This window comes from Harmonia axyridis, chromosome 1 (genome assembly GCF_914767665.1).
Source record: "Harmonia axyridis chromosome 1, icHarAxyr1.1, whole genome shotgun sequence".
NCBI lineage: Eukaryota > Metazoa > Arthropoda > Insecta > Coleoptera > Coccinellidae > Harmonia > Harmonia axyridis.
Window position 1 is genome coordinate 53,449,682 of NC_059501.1, and position 25,246 is coordinate 53,474,927.

Genomic DNA, 25,246 nt, shown 5'->3' on the forward strand with positions numbered 1-25,246 from the left:
GAGACTATTTTGTGTTCAAGTTAATTAATAATTTTTCCTCCAAATCTGTATAAGATTCAGTGCAACTTAAGATCTGGTAACTCTTCGCATTTCGGTGCGTTTTAACATGTTGTCTTTTCTGCAATGTTTGTTATATTTGTATGTTGTTTTATAGAAGTCCTGAAGAAGATCCCAACCAAGGATCGAAACGTCGACTGATGAAATAAAGAAGTTAGTAACAATTGAAGTTTTCCAACACCCCTTAAACCATTGTTTATATATATATATATATATATATATATATATATATATATATATATATATATATATATATATATACTCATACTTGCACTTGGGTATGCATTTCGCTGGCTAAGTAGATACACTAGTGGTATACCTATTTTTTTTGCTTGGCCTCCTCTGAATGAAAGCTCACGAGTCGCCACTGTTTCACACTATCATAGCTTTCTTTTAACAATACAGAGTGTGCTAGAGGAAGACTAGGCAATTCGTTTCCGTTGTGGAGCAGAACTGCTTTTAAGCTTTTTGAAGAGCTATCGAGGTCTCTTACTAAATCATTAAATTCACTTGAGCTAATAAAATGTGGCCCAAAACTTTGCGATTTTGTCATGAAATTACTACCATCAGTGTTGGTTAGTGGTGCACTGGATCCTGTTGAACTCTGTGACGCTTGAACTTCAAAGCTATCTAATTCTGAACGTGACGGCACAGCCAAATTTTCGTCATGAGGTATCGGAGATGATAGATAGATAGATAGATAGATATTTATTCTCAAAATTGCTATAAATAACAAAATGAAAACAGGTCATAATTAGGGAAAAAAATCAACTAAATAATACAACAACAGAAAAGAAGATATTCTATCCATAAAAAAAACATATTCTAAATTTTATTTTTACAATACACTTCAAATTCTAATATCGAATATGGTTCACAGTCAATTAAAATTGAAGAAACAGTTTTCTTAAACAAAGTAAAATCAGAAATATCTCTTATTCTTCTAGGAAGATAATTATAAATCTTAATGCTACAATAAAATGTACTATATTCAGTAGCTGACGATTTATGAGGAGGATAAAAGTACTCATACATCCTCCTGGTAGCATTTGTATTCAAACAGTTAAGAAAATAAAATCTATTTTTACGAAAAAATAACAAAATTCTGTATACATATAAACCTATTGTGGTCATAATATTACATTTTTTGAAAATATTCCGACATGATGATCTATATGCCATCTGATGCATTGTCCTTATAGCTAGTTTCTGTGCTATGAACACTCGCTTAGCCTGAGTACTACCTCCCCAAAAAACTATTCCATACGAGAGTAAAGATTGGAAGTTCGCAAAGTATATAGCTTTCAGACAATCTAGATCAACTTTATTCCTTACCACCTTTAACATGTATATTACTGAGTTAAGCCTACTTATGAGGGAGTTACAGTGCATTTCCCAATTTAGATGTTTGTCTATTGTAACTCCTAATAATTTAGTCTGTGAGCTAACATGAATTTCATCACTATTAAACAAGATGTTATCTGGATAAGTCAGGTTAGATCGAACATTCGAGAAAATCATTACATTAGTTTTACTCGCATTTAGAAACAGAAAATTATTTGTACACCAGTTCTCGATCTCTGACATAGCATTCATAAGGTTATTCTCAACTGTGAGAATACTCGGGCAAGATATCAAAACATTCGTGTCATCGGCATACAGGATTGTATCCATGGTTTCTCTTACTGTTATTTCACGCATAGGGTGCTCAATTGTCTTGTACGATTGAAATACATTAGGAAGATCATTGATATAGACCGTAAACAGTAGTGGACCCATTATTGTTCCCTGCGGTACACCCATGATTACCTCCCTGTCAGATGAAACGAAATCTCTATTACCGTTGTTTATTACAACCATCTGTTTCCTATTATTCAGATAGTTTTGAATCAGTTTGAAAGCAACCCCTCTGACACCATATCTTTCGAGCTTTGATAAAAGAATAGTATGATCAACAGTGTCAAAGGCTTTGGAGAAATCCACGAAAAGACCTGCTGGTATTTCACCTTTTTCAAGAGAAACTACAATATGCTGTAAGAATTCAAATATTGCCGTTTCTGTACCCCTACCCTGCATAAAACCATGTTGCTTGGTAGATAAAACATTAAATTTACAAAAGGAGTTCACAAGGCGATTCGACAAAACTTTTTCGAAAATTTTTGCAAACGATGATATCAAACTGATGGGTCTATAATTTGAAAGATCATCTACATTTCCTTTTTTGTGACATGGTTTGATTAACGATATCTTAAGTGCATCAGGAAAATTTCCCTCTCTAAAAGAACTATTTATTAGGAAGCAAAGGGGTTTGAGAATACTCATAATGTGCTGCTTAATCACATTCATGGGCAATCCGTCATGTCCCGAAGAATTTTTGTTTTTCATCTGCTTAAGAACAGCCAGTAATTCGGACTCTTGCAGCTCAAATAAACAAAATGAATTAGCAACTCGTTGAACTGAATTACAATTCAATGCTTCAACAACATTTGTTCCACGAGAAGATATGGACGGGATATTTACAAAAAATTCATTGAATTTCTCCACTATTTGTTGCATGCTGAAGTCGCTATTTGTACATCCCGAAAGAAGCTTGTTATGAAATGTTCGTTTTTTATTTGTAACCTCTCTAATTACGTTCCAGACTGCTTTGGACTTATTTTGTGAGTTGTTAATAATACACGAATAAAAATACCTACTGTTAGAGCTCAAAGCAGCATCATATTGACATTTTACATCCTTATATATTTTAAAGAATTCTGAATTATATCTAGATAAAACAAATAATATGTCCAGTTGTTCTTTGAAACGGACAATTTCTGGTGTCAGCCTGATTCTGGCCTTTCTGGACACATCAACAGTAACGAGAGGAAATGCACTATGAAACTGTTCAATGTACTTATTTAAAAAACAGTCCCACAATTCATCAATCTTTTCATTAGGTATACTATAAAGCCCCGACCAATCAACTCCCTGCAAAAATTCACTAAAATTCTGGTGATTTTGTTGGTTATAAATTCTAATCATTTTTTTTGGTGGAGACTTAATGTAACATTTATCACTATGAAAATTAAATTTCTGACCTGAATGATCTGACAAATGTTCTTCAACAATAGTAGCAATTCCATTGATATTCGAAATAATGTTGTCAAGACAAGTAGCAGTACCAGAAGTTATTCTGGTAGCTGTCATAAAGGATACATGTAAATTGCATGTTTCTAAGATTGATAAAAATATTTTAGATTCTTTCGAATCAGAAAGTAAGTCAATATTAAAGTCGCCAGCAACAATCAGTCGTGCATTTTCTAATAGGCATTGATCGAGAATTAATATAAATTTTTCAAAAAATATTTCAATATTACTTACAGGGGCAGTATTAGGACGATATATACAAACAATTAAATATTTATCATTGCTAATGATTGTTTGACTTGCACAGCACTCAAAGGATCCATCAACACTTAAGGATTTGAGGTCATGTTGAAGGATGATGTTGAAGGAAGATCAGGATAAAAACTCTTTTCTGCATTTTTACCAGATCGACGCTTACTTGAATTAACCATACAAAAATAACAGTCACGGACGTGATCACTAGATTCCCTCCAAATCCTTGGCATCGCAAACTTCATGTGTCGATTTTCTCCTCGATACTAAGCTAGAAATAACAAAATTACAACCGGTGTAATTAAAATTTGCTCGACAATTTTAAAAATCTTAAATTTTGATTTTTTACCTTCTAAAGTATTTTTACAATTAACACAGGCGAAGTGAGGTACCCAATTTTCATTTTGATCACTGATTTTCAAGTTAAAATAGGCTTCATAGGCTTCGCAAAGTTTCAAATTTGTCAATAAAGCGAATTTTTTACTTCTAACTTTAATAAATTCACCGCAAATAAAACAAAATGAATCAACATCATTTTTACACTGTTTTGATGCCATTTTCCAACTGAGTATGTTAGATTGATTAGGAATTATCGTGAAGAAGTATCAGGATTCAGTAAAACGATTCTTAACTTTTACAACTCTATATTAATTATTACTTCAGCAACCATACATCTTTTTACCAACGTGACATCTACTTAACTACTGAAACAGTCCGTTGACAATGCGCAGATGCGCTCACAGAATAATCATAGAATAACATAATAGGCTTGGTTAAGGCCATCTCACACTTTAACACCCTCCCTCAAACCTGTTATCAAAGTTTTACTATTTGAAGTTCAACATTGAAACAAACTTAGAAAATATTTTCATGGCTTAGTGCCTTTGTGAAAATGTCAGCTAATTAATCACTAGTACAAACATATTTGACCTCTATAACATTTTCCTTAATTAAATCTAATACAAAGTGTAGTTCCACATCAATATGCTTACATCGCTTGTTATTTTCAGAATTTTGAAGCAACTTAATTGTACTTTGATTATCTTCATATAAACAAATAGGTAACAAAAGATCAATCTGCAAATCAGATAATAAATTTTTAATATAAAGTAATTCGCATGACGCAACACAAACAGCAACGAATTCAGATTCTGTACTTGATAATGTAACAAAGGTTTGTTTCTTTGAACTCCAAGAAATAGGATTGCCAAACAATTTAAAACAATAGCCACTTATAGATTTTCTGTCCTGAACATCATTTGCCCAATCAGAGTCAGCATAGCCAATGATGTTACCACTAGTATAGTGAAAATATAATTTATATTCAACAGTAAATTTCAAATATTTCAAAACTCTCAGAAGATGTTTAAAATGTTCATCTGTGGCACAATCCTAAAATTGGCCAAAATAACTAATACTATAACATATGTCAGGTCTTGTTCCCAACATTATATACATTAAGCTACCTAACAACTCCTTATATGGTAGGCATGTCCTTTTTGATTCATCAACATTCCTTTCTAAATTCAAATTCTTCTCTATTGGGGGTCTTAAACACTTTACAATTCTCTACGTTAAATTTTTTAATCAAAACTTTTATAGCTAATATCTGATCCATCATTATAATTTTATTTTCTCTATTTCTTTTAATTTTAATTCCCAAAAAATTCACATTCATCATTAGTTAATTTCTTAATCTTAAATGATTCGCAAAGTTTCTCATTTAAATATTTCAAAAAGTTACCATCATTGCAGGCTATCAATATGTCATCGACATAGAGAATTAAATAACATATTATATTCTCATACAAAAAACTAAAAAGACAATAGTCAGACTTTGATCTCTTAAACTTCAGTTTTTTCATAACACTATTAAATTGTTCATTCCATGCTTTAGGTGATTGTTTGAGACCGTATATGGCCCGTTTCAATAAACATACCTTATTTTTGTCGATTTTTGAAACTTCAAGGCCTTCTGGGATTTTCATCAAGATCCTTTCATTTATTGTGCTGTGCAAGAATGCATTTTTCACATCCAGCTGTTCTCAAAGCATATTTGAATTATTACAAATAGACAATAAAATCCTCAAAGTAGAAAGTCTTGCTACAGGAGCATGAATCTCACCAGCTTCACTAATGCACTGCTCAAACCCTCGAGCAACCAATCGTGCTTTATATATTATTTTACCTTCATTATCCCTTTTGGTTTTGAAGACCCATCTGTTACCAATCACCTTTTCCCTCTCTGGCTTTTCGATTAATTCCCATGTTTCATTATTTTCCAGTGCGCTCAACTCAACTGCTCTCTTCCAAAAGTCCCATTCTGAACTTTCTTTAGCCTCTGTATATGTATTCGGTGAATCCGAATATTCGCTCAATAGTGCCAAACAACTTACATCCATTTCATAATCATCAAATCTTGATGGCAATTTGATTTGTCTCCTTCGTCTGCCCTCTTCGCTACTTATTTCTTCAACATGTTCTATTCTGTTCTCATCCTCAATCATGTCGTCTTCACTTTCATGTTCATTATTGTGCATAACTCTTTTCTTTTCTAATATGAAGGTATTCTCATCAAATATTACATTTCTACTATGGATAATTTTATTTTCCTCTTCTTGCCATAACTTGTAGCCATTTTCTGTATAGCCAATGAATCTGCATTTGAGACCTTTGTCCTCCAATTTGGTTCTCATACAATCTGGTACTCTAGCGTAAGTAATGCAACCAAAAACACGCATATTGCCGACATATGGCTTCTTACCTAACCACATTTCATAGGGTGTTTTGTCTCTTTCCAAGCATGATTGCGTTCTATTAGTAATATATGCAGCTGCTAGTACAGCCTCCTCCCAAAAACTTTTATCCAATTTTTATTCCATTATCATTGATCTAGCTTTATCTATAAGTGTTTGGTTCATCCTCTCAGCCACGCCATTAAGTTGGGGAGTATACGGTGGTGTATAACTAATCTGAATTCCTTTCTCCAAACAAAAGTCAGAAAGCATTCTTGAGCGATATTCACCCCCATTATCACATTTAATTTTACTTATTTTCTTATCGCAGAATATGGAGGATACCATATGCTTCATATGCCTTAAAACAGTCATTTTTGTTCTTCATCAGAAAAACCATTACAAATCTTGAATAATCATCAACAAAGGTAACAAAATATTTATTATCATTACGTGATGGTGGAGTAATGGGCCCACACACATCTGTATGTACTAACTCTAATACTCTACTTGTTCTTGTTTTCTTTGAATGGTACGGAAAACATTTTTGTTTACTCTTTATGCAAACTTCACATAGATCATTATCTACTGAATTTCCAAATTCTAACCCATTAACTAAATTCAAGTTCTTAATTTTCATCAAAGAATTATAGTTTAAATGCCCATATCTACGATGCCAAAGTTCAATGTCTTCTCTATTATGTGCTAAATTTGCATGAGCACTGTTATATTGAAATATTAATCTATATAAACTGTTATGCCTCTTACCTTCTGCATATACAACATTATTCTTCTTAATTACCATTTTTCCATCTGAGCAGACAACTTCGAAGCCAGCCTTCTCAACTATGGATATAGAAAGTAAATTCACCCTTAAGCCAGGAACACATAGAAAATTTTTTCCTATTTTTCCACATTTGAAACATTTTACTTGTTTATGAGAAGCACTAAATGATGAAGGCAAACTGTTATTATTTTTAACCCGTTTAGACGAATTTTTATTCATATCAAATTCTAGTAATCTACTTTTGACAAACTCTATCTTGAGATCATTTTCAGATAATGTTCTGATTGCGGTAACAACATTTTCATATTCAGGTGGCATCGATAAAAGGAGAAAACATGACATATCTGAATCTTCAAAGCAACTACCTAAACTTTTCAATTCTCGGAAAATTCGATCACTTTTTGCAAAATGTTCTTGCAAATCAGAATTACCATTATACTTCAGATTAATCAATTCCTTGAGCAAATAAAATTTTGAACACGTACCCTTTTTGCTGAAAATTCCCTCCAGCTTCTTAACCATCTCGTATGCGACATCTATTTCTTTTATGTACTCCAAATGCGAATCGGAGACACTGGAGATAATAACCATGCAGGATTTATTGTTCTTCCTATGCCATTCGGCATTTCTTCCACTTACTTCTATGTTGTGTCCGGGTAAGAGTAATAATACGCAGATTCGGATAATTTACGTGTATTACAAAAATCTGTTTAGCACATCGCCATTTCTTAACCATAACAAGTGTACAATTAGACATTTCATTTCCAATTGACATTTAACCTAATAATTCTTCTTCTTTATTTGACTTAATACATCACAACTTCCCCCTCCTATAAGTTCAACTTATCGGGTGGTTTAATATTGTGTCTAGGTCTTAAATTCATTCTACACACAATATTTTCAGATACATTGTTTTGAACCTTATTGTCTGTTACACATTGTTCATCATATAAAATTATGTTGGAAGAGTTACCATTGGAGTCAACTTCGGATTCCTTTGTATCTACCAACAAAGTTTTTTCTTTAACTAATTCCTGTCTTACAAATCTATTCTCTAACAGCTCATTATTATTTTCCCTCGGAGTGATCTTGTCTGGAATGACTTCAGAATCCTCAACAATTTGTTCCGAATATTTTATAATTTGATCGGCATGACGTTTCCAAACAAGATTTTCCGTTAACAATTTACAAAAGTATACAGAATCTCCAATTAATTCGTCTATTCCTGCCTTTGCCCAACTTTTCTTATTGGGATTTCTCAAATCTCTACAATACACTATTTCCCCCATCTCAAAACTTTTTACACTTTTACCTTCATTACTCTTGTCCTTTTTAAATAATGTCTCAGATGACCTCAATATATCTAATCTAGTTTTGGGTTGAAATTTTAACATTAAACTTGCTGGTGTTACACCTGTAGTCATGTGATTGGAATTTCTATAACTAAACAAAAAACGAGACAATAATGTTTGAAAACTAACACCCTTATTAGAGCTATCCCTTGTGTTCTTGATTAAACTATTCTTAAAACTTTTAACTAGATTTTCAGCCTGACCATTGCTAGATGGATGTCCCACAGGAGAAGTTAAGAATTTTATACCATTTTTTGCCAAAAATTGTGTGAACTCATAAGATGTACATTGACTACCATTGTCTGTAACCAGTAATTCAATTAAACCAAATGTTGACATAAAAGTTCTAAACTTTTCAATGGTTTCTTTCGCATCTCCCGACTTATTCATGACATAAGCCTCAGGCCATTTACTGTAAGAATCAATTATAACCAAAACAGTTTTCCCCATAAAAGGACCTAAAAAGTCTGCATGAACCCGTTGTAACGGTTTATTTGTTCTTATCCAAGAATTTGAAGAACTTTTGGACGGTTCTGGCCACTGTTTGATACATATTTCACACGTTTTCACTACCTTTTCTATATCACCATCCAGCGAAGGCCACCAAAAGTAAGACCTTGCCCTCGTCTTCATTTTAACAATCCCTTCATGATTAGCATGCAATTCTTGTAACAACTGTTTTCTTAATGTGAACGGAACAACTCTGTATCCCCACATTATTACACCTTTATCCAATGATAGTTCATCTTTTCTACCATAAAATGGTTTCAGTGTATCATCTTCATTTTCTTTTTCAAACCCATATCTTATTAAATTGTTAACTTTTCCCAGAATTACATCCTTGCGCGTTTCAGACCTAACTCGGTTAATATCAACAACATTCAAACCTTCTACAAAATTAACATAACCAAACTCTTCAGAATTTTTAATTGTCATTTGAACTGGCAATCTTGAGAGTGCGTCTGCCTTAACATTTTCCGAACTTTTTATGTACCCGAATGTATAATCAAAATTAGAAAGAAATAATGACCACCGCAGGACACGGCCAGCAGCCATTTGCGGTAAACTTTTATTTTCACCAAACAAAACTTCTAACGCTTTATGATCAGAAACTATTTCGAAATGTCTTCCCGCTAGAAAATGATACAATTTCTTTACTGCCCAAACAACACTTAATCCTTCCTTGTGTGTAATACTATAATTTTGCTCTGTTTTGTTTAATACTCGGGAAATATCACAAACGGGCCTTTCATTACCATCGGATTCTACTCAGATATTTCTCTAAATCATTGATAGAATTAAATCTCATCAAGCATGCTGCTCCGTCTTCATTTGTGCGTAGGCCCCTTTCATCTCTAGCGTGGGAGTCAAAGACAAAATAGAATGAATTGACTTTGAACAGTGCGACCGATAATCCAGCCGCCGTAAATACAATAGATTCGAATGTACCGAAAAGTTGAAATAAGCCATCTAATAGAGAAACGTAGAATCCATCAATATCACCTACCCCAACCATACCATAAACAACCGAAGTTTCATCTAGTTGTAAAGATATAACATGATCGTCAATAATGAAATTTGGAAAAACTTGGACTACGAAAAGATCATCTTTGAAATTCAAACGATCATCTGCCTGAATTGACTTAGTATATAAATTGTCTCCAAAATCTAAAATGTTATTGATTTCATCCTGGCTCCAAAGCGTTGAAGCACTTCGGATTCGATTATAGGCTAATGCAACTATAGCATTAGCCGTACATTGGTGATTATTTGACAATTCAGAATACCTTACATGTCTCTGATGACGTGACCTTCTACTAATGACAAATGGCTGAACTGGAAGAGTCATCGACACCACTGGAGATTGGCATTCTTCAATAAGAGTTTTAGTTTTTTTTCCCTTGCCTGAAAGAGATTACCTCCAATTAATATAATTTCCCTATATATAATTCCCATATTTCATAAACCAAATGAATCCGAAAAGGAGGGAGTAATTATTATTATTCTGCGTTACTTAGTTCATTCTGTGAAACTCTTTAGATACTCAGAGAAGGTTGTTTCGAGTTCAAAAATTGGTTCTGGTTAGATTTTATTATTTTATTCCTATACTACTTTAGATAAAATAGGTAGGTACTTTGAATTTTTTACCCAACAATAATGAGTGGTTTAAGCAAGGGCGTAGCTGACGGGTAGATGCTGGGGGTAATTACTCCCGCAAGACCCAAAATAAAAAATTTGATGTGTACCTTACCTTCGATTTTTTTTCGAATACCCCCACCCTCACAAGAAAAGAAACTATCTCTACGCCCTTGGGTTCAAGTGATCTAATGAAAAACTGGGAATATTTTCGTTCAGTGCTATTGAGAAATAATTCTACTCACCGTGTGACGATCCTTTTGTATTTTTAGTTTTTTTCCATGTAATTTTCTTCCTAGCCATATTTCTAAATTTCCTGAAAAAGTTTTTCAGATTGGAATTAGAAGAATATCCATCATAATTTCTAAATAAATCGCAGGTTCTTTTGTTTCAGCACAATATAGGTATTATTACTTACTGATGGATTATGTAGAATAAAAACTTTCCAAAATGATTCCTAAACGACAATATTGAAAAACTATATGGCAATTCCTGAAACGAAGAATTTATACACAAAATTGTGTATAAATATAATTATTAGTTGGTATAGAATTGAAAAATTCTGATTTTTATATCATATGCGATATTATAGCAGTTAGAATTCGAGAAAGTAACAGCAATAATTTATCTCAAGAAACAATCTCATGAGTACGCACAAAAATATTTAAACAATTGAAAGCGCTCTTTAGTCATCACGTGATAAAAAGTTCAATTCTTATTGGCGGAAAAGTTAGATTTCAATATTAGTCAAAACAAAGCTTGTTTATTTTTACACAATTGGGTAGTTGAATCAAAATAGAATGATATTTTATTAATATAAACCATTTAAAATTCAATATAAGAAAAAATCAATTATTATATCTCACTTCCAGAAAAAACATTCAGCAGAATAGTAATTATAGAATCAATCTTTGAGTATAGAATAATATTTTATATTCTATGGAATCAATGTTTACATCGATCATGTGATATAAATGTTATTGGATAATTTTTTGACGCGTTGAATAATGAACATTTTCATTTCTGGTCTACATTTCGAATTTTAGAATTCTATATCATGAGCTATAGTCATTGTAATACACATTAAACCTATCTTTAATGTGATAAGATACTTTATATAGATATTTGAAATAGATTTGAATTACTAAAAATAATATAATGAACTTTTCATTATTGAAAATCATTACATAAGTTCAATTCTATTGGGATAGCCTATTGCTCGATACAGTCCTTCTATTACTTTGTTGTATATAATAACTCAATCATACTGAAATCTTCAGTTCGTAGATTATAAAAAATATTTGGGATTCTTTGAATGAGAGATATTTTATGTATTATGATTTGGAAGCATTTATTCAATTTTCTGCCTTTCAATGAAATGGAAGATAAAAAGGGAAAGAAAAAGTTGAATCAACGATTATTCCATTTCAATTACATCAACAGATTTGGGTCATTTTAAAATTTGGATTGCTAAATATGAACTTTTCATTATTGAAAATTATTTCACAATTCTCAATTTAATGCAGATAGCCTATAACAACTCAATATTACTGAAATTACCAGTTCGTGAATCATGAAAAATGACAAACACCTGTTCTTGTTAGATTGTATATTTATTTCAATTGAGAGAAACAGCATATGAAATCAAAATACAAATTGTACATAATAATAACCACATTATATAGTTTTTAATATTGCTACAGTCTCTTATACTTTTGTGTGAAGAAGACATGGCCGTCAAAGGTGTGATTCAACAGCTTTTCTGGAATAACATAGTCTGAAACACAATAAGAATTTTTGTCACTCTCTCCGATGAATGAAGATTTATGTCTAAACATTCATGTATTTAGATTTGCATTGTTTTGGTAAGGGATAGTACATTGTTTCAATGTAGTATACAATACATAAAACATAATTTGTTCAAAATTTGGTAAATTTCAGAATATTTCAATTATCGTATGATATACCCACATTTTTCGATTCATCTAGGTTTCTAAGAATTCAATAGGATTATAGGAACCAATATATTCCGATTATTTTTCAATCATTTAGCCTATAACACTCTATTTTGATAAATGATTCATAGTTTCAAGGTTTCTCCCAACATCTCAACATGAAAGTCACTCTCTTCATTTCTTCCTGAAAGAAATTGTCATTATTGATTAAGAATTAGTTTATTATGGTGATTATTTTGAATATAAAGCTATTTCAGATATGTTTACATACCTAGTACATTTCGTTTCCTGTTCAATTTGGAGACAATTTGTAATCATTCAATCCTGCAATAAAAACCTTAGTGAATGTAATTTTATATCGATATTCATCGAAATTTATACTTACATATTAGATATTTCCGCATTAGATAGGTTCTGATCTGGACGAAAGTCACTACTTTTCCTGGAAAATTAAATTGTTATTATCCTGCCATGCAGAATTCCTTTGAAGATTATACAGAGAACGTTGAAATTTGAAAATCTAATATTTTTAGGTTATAACCTATAACCATGAAAGTAAGTTTTGGAAATGTCAACAAAATTGAAAGAAGTTTTACCTATTTCAGAAAATGTCGTTATTATGGGATATATACGGTTATTTCTCTTTTATTGGAATGATGAAATTATGTTCATTCAGCATCTTTTTCTTATATTTCCAGTGATTATTTTGAATATATTGTTGTATTCCTCTTTGGAATAATGCACGATGTAGAAGAAAGAATAGCAGGATTGCTGTCACCAGGGCAGCTTTATTAAGGAAAGCTCCGTAAAACTTGATGAGATGAGAAGAAAAGGGTTTGCTGAGGGTAGATGCGATGATGGGTTGAGTTCACTTGTAGTTACACTTAACTTTCACTTATTAGGGTTTTTAGGAGATGCACTCGTTAAGGAAGAATACGAAATATTATGTAGAACGATATTTATTAACGACCTAGATTATCTACTCGGCGGAAAGATAAGATATGAACTGATGGAAAGAAAGATCGGAACTGATCTGTACGGGTGAAATATCTGAACTCGTCGTATGAAAGATCTGAACTGATTTAATGGCGGTGTGCTGCTTCTTTTATATTGATATGATAAATGCTGCTGTCAGCAGAAAGTAATAATGAATAGGCTTATTGTTATAGGGGTTGCCAACACCTCCCCCCTAAAAAGATTTTTGATTACATTTTTTAAATAAAGAGCAAAAATCTAGAAGCAACAGATCACCTTACAAAACATAAAAATATCTGAGTTATGGAGCTGGTACATCGGTACATTTATAGAAATATTATAAATAACAAATGAGTCAATAAAATAAGAAAACATGTCATTTTCCAGAATTAAAATATTAAATATGAAAACATTAATTATCATGAAAATTAAGAATGTTATTAAAATATAAAAATATGTTGAGATTATTAAGATTCAAGATTCTTTTCAAAAGTTCAAGGTAAGCTGAAAATAAAGTTATAAAGGATTAATCTTGATTCCTTGGAGTCTCTTGGATCTTCTCATTGACTGGGATCCGGTGCTGATGGCATCTTCAGAAGGACGTGAAGTAGAAGGTTTAGGGTAGTTGAGACGCTCTAACTCTACATCGTAGAGGACTGGAATTGGTTGCTCGACTGGCGTTGTACAGCATTGATTGAATATCTGGAAACATGGACTTCCTTCGATTGCTCTGGGTTCCTTGGTACAGCAGAGGTATCTTCTTAAGAATTGAAGGAAACCACACCATTTTAGAATGTTGTAACCAATGATGAGAGTGATCAAGCCAAGTATTATTGTTTGAAGCCATGATGAATGTTGGATTACAAAGGGTTTATTCAGTTGTTGTTGAAGTTGCTCATCAAATTCACTTAGTTTGTGTTGAGCATATTTTAACTCATGAAGATTAATTTGTGTGAATTTGAGAGGTTCCAAATGTATGGAGTTCAGAGTAATATTTTCTTTTAATTTTTCACAACAGTCATCGTCGACTATATTTGTAGAAGGAATTTCAAAACTTGAATTAGTAGACATCAAAATAGAATTGGTTTCAAGATTGACTTGGTTGGTGAAGGCTTTACAATTTTGATTAAGTTCTAAGGTTCCCATTTGCTTGATAACTTCATTTTTCAAAGGATCTTCATCGCAAATAACCGTTAGTTGAGTTGGAGTAGAAACAGAAAATAACCATAGATTGTTATCGATTTCATGCCAGATTTCAGCGTCAGCAGTTAAATTTCTTGTGTTACATGACTTTGGAATTGATTTTCTCACAGCAGATATTAATTGAACTTCACATGCAGCATCGGTCTTTCTGAGGGTAGGCATCTTCTTGCATATCCATTCCTTTGGATGGTATTCTTCACAATTTGCCAAAGTATCGACCATCAAATAACTAGTTCTCATATGGGAGATAAGGAGAAAGGATTTTGATGGTTCAATATAGGAAAATAAAGTATTATCATTTTTGTGTGGGGTAGGTAATGACAACATGTGATAAATGTCAAGTTTTTCAAGAGAAGCAAGAGGTATCTCAAAAGCAATAATTAATAAGTCTTTTGTTAGAAATGATTTTAAATTCATGATTTTATAATAAAGATAAACATTTTCAATATTAAGAGAAATTGGAAGAGTGAACTTTGAAGATATAATTGATAATTCATGAAGCAATTGTTCTGGAAAAAGTATTCTATAACTTATAATACCATGTTGTAGTAAAATGAAATCATTGACATAATTTTCAAGAGTATTCAACACTTCATCAGTCATTTCTTTAAGTAACAATAAATGATTGGCGATATGAGTTTCGATTTCAAAAGATTCTTTCATTCTCTCTACTTGTTTTGAATAAACATAGAATGCTTTCAATTTATTATTGAGGATTTCGATATTTTCATTCATTTTACGAAAAGAACTGTTGAAATTAGAAATTGTTGAAGATAAAATGGAAATTTGTTGTTGCATTAATACTTTGTTTGTTTTTTATTATTGATTAGTTCATTTATCGAATCTGAATAAAATTCAGCATCATTTGAATCAGGGGTACCGATAAACCATTTGATTGCTGTGCCAACTCCATTTAAAATACCGCGTTTCTTCCTTTGAGAAGATATTTGATGAGAAATTGTTTTGTATAATTGTTTGATAAGATTCATTTTAGTTTTAACATAATTTAATTGATTTTTACAATCACTTGAAATGTGATCAGCCATTGCAATTTTACATATATTTGAGGAAGCCGTGTAATAAAGAGAAATGTGTTCTACTTGAAATTTGATATTGGTTAAATTATGATATGTAAGAAGTGTGAATCGATTATTTGAGATTTGCGCTTTTCCTAGATAATTAAATAAAAGACCCGAGGAAGAATCAATAGAGGATATTTTATATTTATTTTGATGTGCTCGGATTGGGGCTAGGAATATGAATGCAAGGAGGAGAAGAACCGTTGTCTTCATTTTCATCTGAAATGACATAAGGTTTTAATTGATTAAAATGATAGGTTTTCAATTTTGTTCTACTTATTCTTAAAGAGGCTGTTTGATTTTCATGAATTTGTTCTATTTTATAAGGACCTTTATAATTTGGATTGAGTTTCTTATTCGTTGCCTTTGAATGATTGTCATACAATAATACTAGATCTCCTTCGTTAAAAGCATATGTTCTATTATGTGATTTATCGTAATATTCTTTGGATTTATTTTTTGATTTAATTAGGTTTTCACGGGCTGTTTCCCTTAAAATTTTCAATTTATTAGTAATATCGGTTGCAAGTTCCGAATAATTTGCTAAAGGTTTAGGTTTGTTAATTTGAGACGGTATTCATACTCGTTGTCCGAAAACTAATTCATAAGGGGTTTTCTGAGTTGATTTATGAATTGATGAATTATAGGTGAAAGTAGCAAAATTTAAAAATTCATCCCAATTATCAGTATCTTTATTTATATAGCATTTAAAATAATCCTTCAGAGTTAAATGAGTTCTTTCTAATGAACCTTGAGTTTGTGGATGATATGGAGTAGATTGTTTATGTTTAATTGACATCAGTCGATTGATTTCTTTAAAGATATTTGAGGAAAATTCTACACCTTGATCAGTGAGGATTCTATCAGGAAATCCGAATTGTGTACAAAATTTAAGAAAATAAATTGCTACGGTTTTAGCATCATGAGTATTCAAAGAATATGCTTGAATAAATTTTGTAAGATCATCTTGAATGGTTAAAATGAATCGATTATTATTTTTGGTGTTAGGAAGTGGACCTACGATATCTAGTGCAATTTGTTCACAAAATTTAGTTGAAGTGGTTGTTATAATCATTGGGCTTTTATTATGTTTGAAATCAGTTTTTGATTGTTGACAGATTTTACATTTCTTAATATATTGCCTTATTTCATCTTTCATGTTTTTCCAAGAATATAATTGTTTGATTTTCTCATAAGTGCGTTCGAATCCTTGATGACCACCTAGAGGTGAATCATGATTTTCAAATAAAATTTCTTTAAGTTTTCATCATGTACGAATATACGTTCTTCAGATAAAATTTCATAATCGAAATCACGGAATAGGAAATATAAAAGACTATAATAAGTTTCTTCTCGAATGACTGAATTTTGTTTGGATAAAGCTATATTTGGAATGACGAATTTCTGAATACCATTATATTTTAAAAGAAGTCGAAGATTGAATAAAGTTTCGAATAAATTTTCATAAAGAATAGATTCATCATAAAATTCTTTCAGAAATATAATATAAATAGATTGTTGAGGTAATCTTTTAACAACTATATCGGATATCTTCGAACGAGTAGGTAAATCTGAAAATTTTGATTTTAAATAGTCTGAGAATTCATTAGAATCAGAAAGATCACATGACATTGGTATTATAAAGTTTTTTATTTGCAAAATAGGAATATTAATTAATTTTGGTTTTGGAATTTGGACTTCTCTTTGATGAAAATTCTTGAAATTATCGAAAGTTAGTTCTTCTTCATTAATTTAATGAATAATTTTGGTTGAATCTTGATTTGGAAAATTATAAATTGATATCTTAATATTGGAATCTAAGAAAATATATTGAATCATCTTAAAAATTTTAGGCCAATATAATTTATCTAATCCACAAGCAATTCGTGGTAAAGCCAAATGAGTATCTTTGTTTTGGATGCATAATTTTTTGAGATTTAGAAGTGAATTGAACACTGTTTTATAGGATGGTTTTTCATGATAAAATTCTTTAGTTATGAGATAGTAAATGTTTCGATTCTTATATCGAATTTTTGCAACTTGTCCAACTGATTTTTTTTGAGATAAAAGATTTTTTATTTGTCCAAATTCATTTTTGAAAGAAAGAGCAATTCCTTTTCCCATATGGAAATCTTTAGAAACACAATGACCTAGAGAATATTTTTCAGGTGAATTGAATAAATCATCATTAATTTCCGAAATATTGGAAGGCTGTTCGATTTTATTTTGTTCATATAATTTAAGAAAATCACCGAAGGAATTTTGATTGATTGAATTTATTTTTTCAGGAATGATTCTACTTAAAGCATCAGCATTTTGATTTAATTTTCCTTTTTTATAAACAATTTCGTAATCATAATCCATTAATTTCAATCTCCATCTAACTAAACGACTTGAAGGTTCTTTACAATTTTCAAGCCAGACTAAAGGTTTATGATCTGTGCAAATAATGAATTTTTGTCCATAAAGGTATGGTCTAAAATGTTTACATGCTTCTACAATAGCCAGAAGTTCCTTTTCAGTGGTTGAATAATTTCGTTCTGCTTTATTAAGTGTTTTAGAAAAATAACTAATTGGAAGATCTTTTCCGATTGTTCCTTGAGATAAAATAGCGCCGATTGCATCATTTGAAGCATCAGTAGTTAATATGAAAGTTTCTGAAAAATTTGGAAATTGAAGGATTGGTTCTTTTGAAAGTAATTCCTTAAATTGATCGAAAGATTTTTGACATTTATTGGTCCATTCAAATTTTTGATTTTTCTTTAATAAATTGGTCAATGGTTTTGCGATAGCTGAAAAATTTTCAATGAATTTCCGATAGTAACCGATAAGTCCTAAAAATGATTTGATTTCCTTAGCAGCTTTGGGTATTGGAATGTTTTTAATAGTTTCAATTTTCTTTGGATCTGGTTGTACTCCAGATGCAGATATATGATGTCCTAAATAAGATATTTCTTTACATAAAAATTCGCATTTGTCCGGTTGTAATTGTAAATTATGACGTCGCAATTGTTCAAACACGGTTTCTAATTTCCGATTGTGGTCTTCTAAAGACGAACCATAAACTACAACATCATCTAAATAACAAAAACACATATTTCCTTGAAGTCCAGATAAAACAATATTCATTAATCGTGCTAAACGACTTGGGCTGTTTTTAAGTCCCATAGGCATTCTATTAAATTCGAAAAGTCCTGAAGGAGTTGCAATTGCAGTTTTAAATTTATCATTTTCTTCTAATTCAATTTGGTAAAATCCCGAAGCAAGATCTAAAGTTGAAAAATATATAGCATTGCCTAATTGATCTAAAATATTTTCAATATTTGGAAGTGGATAAGAATCACCGATTGTAATTTCATTTAACTTTCGAAAATCGCAAACAAGTCTCCATTTTTGTTTTCCTGAAGCGTCCATCTTTTTAGGTACTATCCAAATAGGTGAATTCCATGGAGAATTCGAAGGTCTTAAAATATTTTGATCTAACATTTTCTGTATTTGAGCATTAGCTTCTTTTTCATGAATTTTAGGTAATCGATAAATTTTTGAAGAAATTTGATTATTTGTTGTTGTCGGAATACTATGTTTCATAGTTGATGTACAATTTAAATTATCACCAGGTAAAAAGAATAAATCAGAATAATTTTCACAAATTTTTATAATGGATGATTTTTCTTCAGAATTTAAATGATTTAATCGAAGAGTTTCTTTTAATAATTTATAACGTTTAGTTGTCTCAAATTTAGAGGAATTATAAGGTTTAGAATTAGTAAAATTTATAAACTTTTCTGGTTGAATTTTTTCTAATTTGAAAAAAGGTTTATCAATTGTAACAGGTTCAAAATTCAAATTTAGAATAGGTATTTTTGCTTTCGAATTTTGATTATTGACTAAAATATTAGGAATATAAACGTTTGGAGAAATTTCGGTTCTTTCAATAAGTCCGTGATGTAGATTATTTGAAATATTAACTTCAGCGATATATTCTGAGCGAGGAGGAATGATAATTTTATCAATGGGGATTGTGTTATTGAATTTAATAATGCGAGTATTCATTGAAACTGATTTGTCTGCGTAATTAATTATTACATTGTGGTCCTCGAAAAAGTCTGAGCCTAGCAGTCCATCATAATGAGATTGAATTTTATTTGCATTGATAACATTGAATTTATGCTTGATATCTAAATTGTCCAATGATAAGTTAACAATAGTGGTCCCTAAGGTTTCAATTGGCATATCCGGATTGATACCGTTGACAAGAATAATCTCTCCTATATTGACATAAGTTTTTTCAGGATTAAATGCTGAATGTTTAACTATAGAGCATGCAGCTCCAGTGTCGATTAAAAAAGTCATATGAGATTTAGATGCATTTTTTACTTTAAATGAAAGAGTGTACAATTGATTTGAAGGAACGATATTATGAACAAACGATTTAAATGGAATGCCGGTGAAATTAATTAATCGGTTTCCTGGGCATTCGTCAGGTCCGACATTTTCAAGTTTAAATGGTTGATTTTAGAATTATTTTGATTTCGTTTAAAGCAATCAGTTATCAAATGTCCTGGTTTTTTACAATAATTACAGAATTTAAAAGGGGATGCATTTGGATTGAGGTTTTGATTCTTAGAAGGAGTATTAGAAGTAGAAGGATGAGGATGATTTTGATTCACATAATTCGGTCTATAATTAGAGCTAAAATTCCTTGAATTAGACATATTATTATTTCGTGAATTATTAGGGTTGGTATTTCCTTGATTATATTTATGACGAAAAAAATTATTTTGATTAAAATTTCTTTGATTAAAGTTTCTTTGATTGGAGTGCGTTCCACGTTGAAAATTATTATTCTTTGGAATTATTTTTGATTTCGTATAATTAATAAGTTTTTCTTCCTGAAGAGCTATTGAATACGCTTCATTCAAATCACTAATATTACGTGCCCTTAACATTTGACTAATTTCAGGTTTACAATGAATAATGAATCTACGAAGTGCAGTTTGTTGAATTGCTTTTTTCAATCCTGGAATTTCTCTATCTGAATAAGTGTTTAAAATTTCTGCTTGAATGCATTCATTTTTAATTTTTTCTAATCTTTTGAAGAAATCAGTTATTGATTCAGAGAAATATTGTTTGATTGTTTCTAATTCTTCATGAATTTGAACTAAATGTTTGGTTTGACCATAAAATTGTTTTAAAACTATTTTTAAATCATGCCAAGATTCAATATCAGATAATTCTTATTCATTAATTACTTCGGTAGATAATTGTGAAACTACATATAAAAAGAGAGTTGGAGTTTGTTGTGGGCTTGCTAATTGGAATGCAGAATTTGTGTTTTGAATGAATGTATTGAGTTCAGATCTTTCCCCAGAAAATGGCTTAATGAATTTGAATAAGAGTGCAGATTTAAATCATCACCTTCTTCCGAAATATTATCATTATTTGTTGTATGAACAGACATTTTAAAGGATTTATATAGGAATTATATGAGAACAATTATTTGAGAATACGATAATATAGCAAATTGACTTACTTGTTCTGTGTTTTTGAAGAGAAAAAACTGTGTGTAGACCCCGATGGTCCGGTGAATCTTCAGATTCAGTAGCATAGTGGGTTGCTTCTGCGTAGACACCCGATGGTCCGGTGGATCTTCAGATCCAGTAACAGAAGTGGAGTAGCAGGGTGGTTTTGGAGGGTTGCGTAGAGGGTACGACCTATGAACAGCTATGCTGAAGTGGAGGAATCCTGGTCCAATACTCTGTGCGTTGACTCCCTATGGTCCGGTGAATCGACTGATCCAGTTACACAGATGGTCCGGTGTTGTCCTCTCACCTAGGCTTCGTCACTTTGGAGACATTTAATTATTTCCAAAATTAAAGTGGCTATCCCAACGCTTTGTCACCAAATTTCGTGTTGTATTCCTCTTTGGAATAATGCACGATGTAGAAGAAAGAATAGCAGGATTGCTGTCACCAGGGCAGCTTTATTAAGGAAAGCTCCGTAAAACTTGATGAGATGAGAAGAAAAGGGTTTGCTGAGGGTAGATGCGATGATGGGTTGAGTTCACTTGTAGTTACACTTAACTTTCACTTATTAGGGTTTTTTAGGAGATGCACTCGTTAAGGAAGAATACGAAATATTATGTAGAACGATATTTATTAACGACCTAGATTATCTACTCGGCGGAAAGATAAGATATGAACTGATGGAAAGAAAGATCGGAACGGATCTGTACGGGTGAAATATCTGAACTCGTCGTATGAAAGATCTGAACTGATTTAATGGCGGTGTGCTGCTTCTTTTATATTGATATGATAAATGCTGCTGTCAGCAGAAAGTAATAATGAATAGGCTTATTGTTATAGGGGTTGCCAACAATATATACAAATCTAGAAATGTCCCAAAAAGTAGCACCTTCCCTTTTCTGTTCAAGTTGATAATTTGGAATGAAATTCCCGCAATAAAAACGTAACTAAATGCACACAGCACACAGCCGAAGCTCTGCTTGCGACAGCTTCAGGAGCTTTTTGGCGTAGGTAGGTGAAATCTTCACGAATTTCTTTGCCTGAGCAAGTCTAGGAGTGTTAGTTAGTAGGATTGTCCTACTGTTCAACTCCCATAGCTGGACCGCAGCTTTGTATTTGGTCTTTTCCTATCCCACAGAATGGCTCAGGTCCAGCAGGTCTTAACCTTGATGCACTTTTTGCAAGTTCATCCGCTCTTTCATTTCCTTCAACTCCACAGTGCCCTGGTACCCATAGTAGAGTCACCTTATTTCCTCTGACCAGTTGCTTTATGGTGTTACGGCACTCCCAAGTCAGCAGAGACCCCTGACAGCACGATTCCAGGGATCTCAGCGTGGTTTGGCTGTCCGTGGTGATGTAGATATGCGCCCCCTTGAGGTTCATTTTGAGACACTCCTGGGCGCATACATAAACAGCCATTATCTCGGTCTGTAGAATCGAGGGCTCACTTCCCAGGGCTTTAAAAATCCCCAGTCTAGGTCCATATATCCCAATGCAGGTGCCCTTCTCTGTTTTTGATCTATCTGTGAACCATATGGATGACTTTTCGTCCAGACGATTTATGAGACTTATTGCACTATGACGGTCATTTAGAACCGTTTCAAAGGGCGTTTCAAAATCGTAGCTGGTGTTGGCATAATATCTGATGGTTTTGCGAGGAGGTTTGAATCTAGTTGATTCAGTATCCTCATATGTCCAACCCAGTTTCCAGGAAGGAGCTTTTCATTTAGGGAAATTCTTATTGCTTCGAGCTGGCTACATTTCCTCACATGTAGGTGTAAGGGAGGCAAGTCTAGTATGACCTCCAGCGCTACCGTGGGAGCTGTGCGCATAGCTCCTGTGGCACCAATACACGCCAGCCTCTGCAGTTTCTGCAACCTGATGCATGTGGTCCACCATGCTAGAGATGCATAGGTGACAATAGGGCGTACCATCGCTGTGTATAACCACAGTACCATTTTCGGTTTCAATCCCCATGTCTTTCCAAAGAGTATTTGGCATGCCCACATAGCCGCCGTGGCTCTGGAAACAGTCTTATCTATATGTTTCCCCCAGTTCAGTTTACTGTCCAGGATAACACCTAGATATTTACACTCACTAGAGAAGTGCAGAATCTGACCATTTAAGACCAGAGCTCTGAGGTCGAGATTCCTTCTTCTAGTGAACGGAATTATTGATGTTTTCGAGGGGTTGGCAGTAAGCCACTCTTTCTTGCACCAATTTTCAATAATTCTGAGAGCAAGTTGCATTCGGCCACTTATTGGGCCCCCATGCTTGCCTCTAACAGTCACCACCATGTCGTCGGCGTAAGCCTGGACGTTAAAGCCGCCTGTTGTAAGCCTCTCCAAGAGGCCATCCATGACCAAGCTCCACAGCAGAGGTGATAGAACCCCTCCTGAGGGCATTCCCTGCACGTCAGCACAGCACTTCGGTTTGGTCGGAAGGATGCACAGCTTCGTAACAGGTCTTTTATACCTTTTTTCGTTGTGGTTTTTGCTATCCCCACAATACCATCTTTCCCTGGGTGAATCTTCCATACACGACCCATTATCACTCGTTCATTGGTGGTTTCTCGTCCACTATAACAGTTATATATCCTTTCTTAATTGGACAGGATTTAGAATGCCATTTTTGACGTTGAATCAGAGTTGGTTGGTATTCTAATATCTGACGCCTTCAATAGGAATTGGCTAGCCCTTCATCTATCGCCACTGTTTTCCCCTCAAAATATTGGTCCCATCTTCGCAGAAGCTTTTGATTCCACCTGGTCTGAGTAAAAGACAATTGTTCGGTGTGTGATTCATTTGAATCAAGAGAATATGAGTAAGGGGTCCAGAATTTATAATATATTCCTCTTCTGCCAGCACAGTCGCCAGGACTTCTTCTTTTGGATTAATACATTTCAATGTAACTTTCAGAGCTGTTTTAATTGAACGCACCATCCTTTCCCATACACCTCCCATGTGTGAGGCAACAGGAGGATTGAATTTCCAAGTAATTTCTTTTGAACGAAGTTGTTCAGCAATCTGCGATTGATTTTACGATTGCACCCATTCTCTTAGTTAACGTTTTGCACCAATGAAGTTAGTCCCCTTGTCGGTTGAAATTTGTTTCGGTTGACGACGTCTTGACATGAATCACTGAATTGCAAGGATCGTTGAATTTTTATCCAAAGAAGCAGCTATTTCGATGTGTATGGCCCTGATGGTCAGACAAGTGAATAGTACTCCATTCCTTTTATTATTCTTCCAACTTGGACCGTAATTGGCCCGAAAAAATCGATCCCAACATAAGAAAAGGGAAATAAAAATGCCTCTCATCGCTGAGGTAGTAACATTCCCATTTCTGGGGGATTGCCGGATTGGTTTGCATTTTCGTATTCTACAAGTTTGACAAGAATTGAAACACTTTCTAACAGTTGACCGAACATGTAAAATCCAATATTTTGTCCTCGGCGTGTGGACTACAATACACTATAAGATGGTAAACAGGTGTTTTTAGGTATAATAATAAAGTCTATTATTATTAAGTGTGGTTTATTTAAGAACACGAACTTAGAACAAAACCGGACGTATGTCCTTAACGAGAACAAAACGAAGTACCTGCGTACTAACACAACTACTTCAGAACTACTAGGGTTACTGTTACAGACCACAGAATACTGATATAAACTAGGGCCACGCCCATATAAGTAGAACTCTTATCGAGTAAATGGCAATTTCAATATATTGTGCGAAGGTGGCGCCACAAGGCTTAAACTGAATATAAATAGTGAGTTTTAGTTTATATTCCAACACTACCCCCTAAACTAAACTACATAAACCAATCTTATTACATAGTTTCGAAAATCTTGGTGAACTTAAGGGTTTAGTAAACATGTCACCAAGTTGTTCTTTTGAACTTATATGTTCCACATCAATGTCTCTATTCTGATATAACTCGCGCACAAAATAGTATCGCACTTCTATGTGCTTTGACCGTTTGTGAAACTTGGGATTTTTCACAAGCTTTATCGCACTCGCGTTATCTACGAATAACACTGGTGTCTGTTCTGTTTCACT

The 25,246-nt window shown here is 32.8% G+C and overlaps 2 protein-coding genes across 4 annotated transcripts; both read right to left on the bottom strand.

Moving 5' to 3' along the window:
- Positions 1 to 7,790: 7,790 nt before the first annotated feature.
- Positions 7,791 to 9,248, bottom strand: LOC123671972 (uncharacterized protein K02A2.6-like). Its single transcript, XM_045605904.1, has one exon. The coding sequence runs from the start codon at positions 9,246 to 9,248 to the stop codon at positions 7,791 to 7,793; it is 1,458 nt and encodes a 485-aa protein (XP_045461860.1).
- A 2,473-nt stretch (positions 9,249 to 11,721) lies between these two features.
- Positions 11,722 to 15,281, bottom strand: LOC123671733. 3 transcript variants are annotated; one of them, XM_045605728.1, is made up of 5 exons: positions 13,000 to 15,281; positions 12,789 to 12,845; positions 12,675 to 12,740; positions 12,420 to 12,587; positions 11,722 to 12,225 (listed from the first exon to the last, which is right to left on the bottom strand). In XM_045605728.1, exon 1 carries the CDS (start codon positions 15,242 to 15,244, stop codon positions 13,895 to 13,897), a length of 1,350 nt encoding a protein of 449 aa, XP_045461684.1. In that variant the 5' UTR covers positions 15,245 to 15,281; the 3' UTR covers positions 11,722 to 12,225; positions 12,420 to 12,587; positions 12,675 to 12,740; positions 12,789 to 12,845; positions 13,000 to 13,894. The 3 variants fall into 3 exon arrangements, with proteins under 3 accessions (XP_045461684.1, XP_045461683.1, XP_045461685.1); XM_045605727.1 differs by having other exon boundaries at positions 11,731 to 12,225; positions 12,675 to 12,727; XM_045605729.1 differs by lacking the exons at positions 11,722 to 12,225; positions 12,420 to 12,587 and having other exon boundaries at positions 12,674 to 12,727.
- Positions 15,282 to 25,246: the final 9,965 nt, after the last annotated feature.